The sequence below is a fragment of the Cebus imitator genome, unplaced genomic scaffold, assembly GCF_001604975.1.
Source record: "Cebus imitator isolate Cc_AM_T3 unplaced genomic scaffold, Cebus_imitator-1.0 Scaffold42, whole genome shotgun sequence".
Classification (NCBI taxonomy): Eukaryota; Metazoa; Chordata; class Mammalia; order Primates; family Cebidae; genus Cebus; species Cebus imitator.
The window spans coordinates 8,306,122-8,308,485 of NW_016107357.1; the positions used below are offsets into that span (position 1 = coordinate 8,306,122).

Genomic DNA, 2,364 nt, shown 5'->3' on the forward strand with positions numbered 1-2,364 from the left:
TGAGTAGCTGGGATTACAGGCATGCGCCACCATGCCCAGCTAATTTTTTATATTTTTAGTAGAGACGGGGTTTCACCATGTTGACCAGGATGGTCTTGATCTCTTGACCTTGTGATCCACCCGCCTTGGCCTCCCAAAGTGCTGGGATTACAGGCGTGAGCCACCGTGCCCGGCTGGAATTTATCTTTATCTTAAAAACAAACGTATTCAAAATAAAGTTTTAATATATTAACATGGATAAATACATTATCTTGGCAGGTGTGGTGGCTCACACCTGTAATCCCAGCACTTTGGGAGGCTGAGGCGGGTGGATCACCTGAGGTCAGGAATTCGAGATCAGCCTGATCAACATGGTGAAACCCCATCTCTACTAAAAAATACTAGATTAGCTGGGCATGGTGGTGAATGGTTGTAATCCCAGCTACTCTGGGGGCTGAGCAGGAGAATCACTTGAACCCAAGAGGTGGAGGTTGCGGTGAGCCGAGATCACACCAGTCTGGGCAACAATAGCAAAACTCCATCTCAAAAAAACAAAAGAAAAAAAAGAAAAACACATTATCTCACAATCTGATTTACAGTATTATCATCTAAATTTTAAAGTAATACAATCATAGTAAAAAGGATTTGTTTACAGTGTCTTTTAATGTAGAATTCCCAACATATACTTTACAATCCTAAGATCTGGCTGGGCACAGTGTCTTAACATCTGTAATCTGTAATCCCAGCACCTTGGGAGGCTGAGGGGGGTGGATCACCTGAGGTCAGTAGTTGGAGACCAGTCTGGCCAACACGGCAAAACCATGTCTCTACTAAAACTACAAAATGAGCCTGGCGTGGTGGTGTATGCCTATAATCTCAGCCATTCGGAAGGCTGAGGCAGGAAAATTCCTTGAATCTGGGAGGCAGAGGTTGCAGTGAGCCAAGATCGTGACACTGCACTCCAGCCTGGGCAACAGACTCAGGCTTCATTCATTCATTTGTTCGTTCATTCATTTATTGAGGCTCCGTTTGAAAAAAACAATCCTAAGATCTTAAGCATATGTACATACACAAACTCCTTCATGCATGTATTCACATGTGGCCTCTTACCATAATGTGAGATTTCACTTTTCCCTTCTGAATTATGAAAGTACCTCCCATTCCTATAGGCTTATTTCCATAATGTTTTTCCAGGGTCTGTCTCATACAAGTCACAAAGTTAAGTGGTCCAGTTCTTCTTTTGGCTTTCACCTCAATTACCTTGCCAGGTTGCCCCTCACTGGCAAAAAGATTAGCCAGTAATGCACACTCAAAATCATGACGTTTCTCACTGTATTTCTCCAGTAGGCACCCTCCATCTGCAGAGTTCACATGAGCAAAATAACTTCCATTCACAGGAGGCTTGTGTTCACTTTTTGTCTGAATAACTGGCATAAACTCAGAATTGAACCCGAGAGTTTGAAATGGACCTGCTCCTGCTCCAAGAATAAAAGCTCCAGGTAGCTTGATTTCTTTTGCAATTTTATTCAGATCATAAACTTTTTTTTGGTTTACAAGAGGCAATAAGTAAGGCACACCTCCTACTTCTGCAATTCTAGTTTTCCCACAGATGCCTTTTACAGGAAAGGTAAAGGGTTCCTTAGTCAAATCAGGGCAATCAACTACAGAGACCTGGACATCAGCAAAGTTATCTTTTAACCCCATCTGCATAACTCCAGCAAGCTCTTCTAGACTTGGCACATGAAAAGAAAACTCAATACAAGCCATTTTCTTTCTTCTTTAGGTATTCGATTGGACAAATAGAGCTACTCTTGGTTAATTATCACAAGAGTCCACAGTGCACCAAGTACGAACAGCTTCTGTTCGAATGGGTCACGGAAGACCACACCAGAGTCCTGATCTTCCACTTACAGGAATTTAAATAGAGTGACATGGCGGGGTGCAGTGGCTCACACCTGTAATCCCAACACTTTGGAATGCCGAGGCAGGTACGTTGCTTGAGGCCAGGAGTTTGAGACCATCCTGGTCAACATAGTGAGATCTTGTCTCTACAGGAAATTTTTTTTTTTAAGTCAGCCAGGTGCAGTGGCATGTACCTGGAGTCCCAGCCACTTGGGAGGCTGAGGCAAGAGGATCACTGAAGCCCAGAAGTTTAAGGCTGCAGTGAACTATGATCATGCCACTGCACTCCAGCTTGGGCAGCAGAGTGAGACCCTATCTCTAAAACAAAGTGAGGTGTGCACTGTAAAGACGTGCTCTAACAAAGATTCCCTAAACTAGTCTTATAGAAGGCTTCCGAGAAAAAACTGGGCCCGTAGGGCAAATAGCTGCCAGTCAGACATAAAGTAACCAAATGAAGAGCTTTCTGTAGATGATGTACAATCC

General features: G+C 43.5%; 1 protein-coding gene across 1 annotated transcript; it reads right to left on the minus strand.

Annotated features, from left to right (window-relative positions):
- Positions 1-1,056: 1,056 nt before the first annotated feature.
- On the minus strand, positions 1,057-1,878 carry LOC108302731 (ester hydrolase C11orf54-like). The gene has a single exon (XM_037737745.1). The coding sequence runs from the start codon at positions 1,744-1,746 to the stop codon at positions 1,072-1,074; it is 675 nt and encodes a 224-aa protein (XP_037593673.1). The 5' UTR covers positions 1,747-1,878; the 3' UTR covers positions 1,057-1,071.
- Between the last annotated feature and the right edge of the window lie 486 nt (positions 1,879-2,364).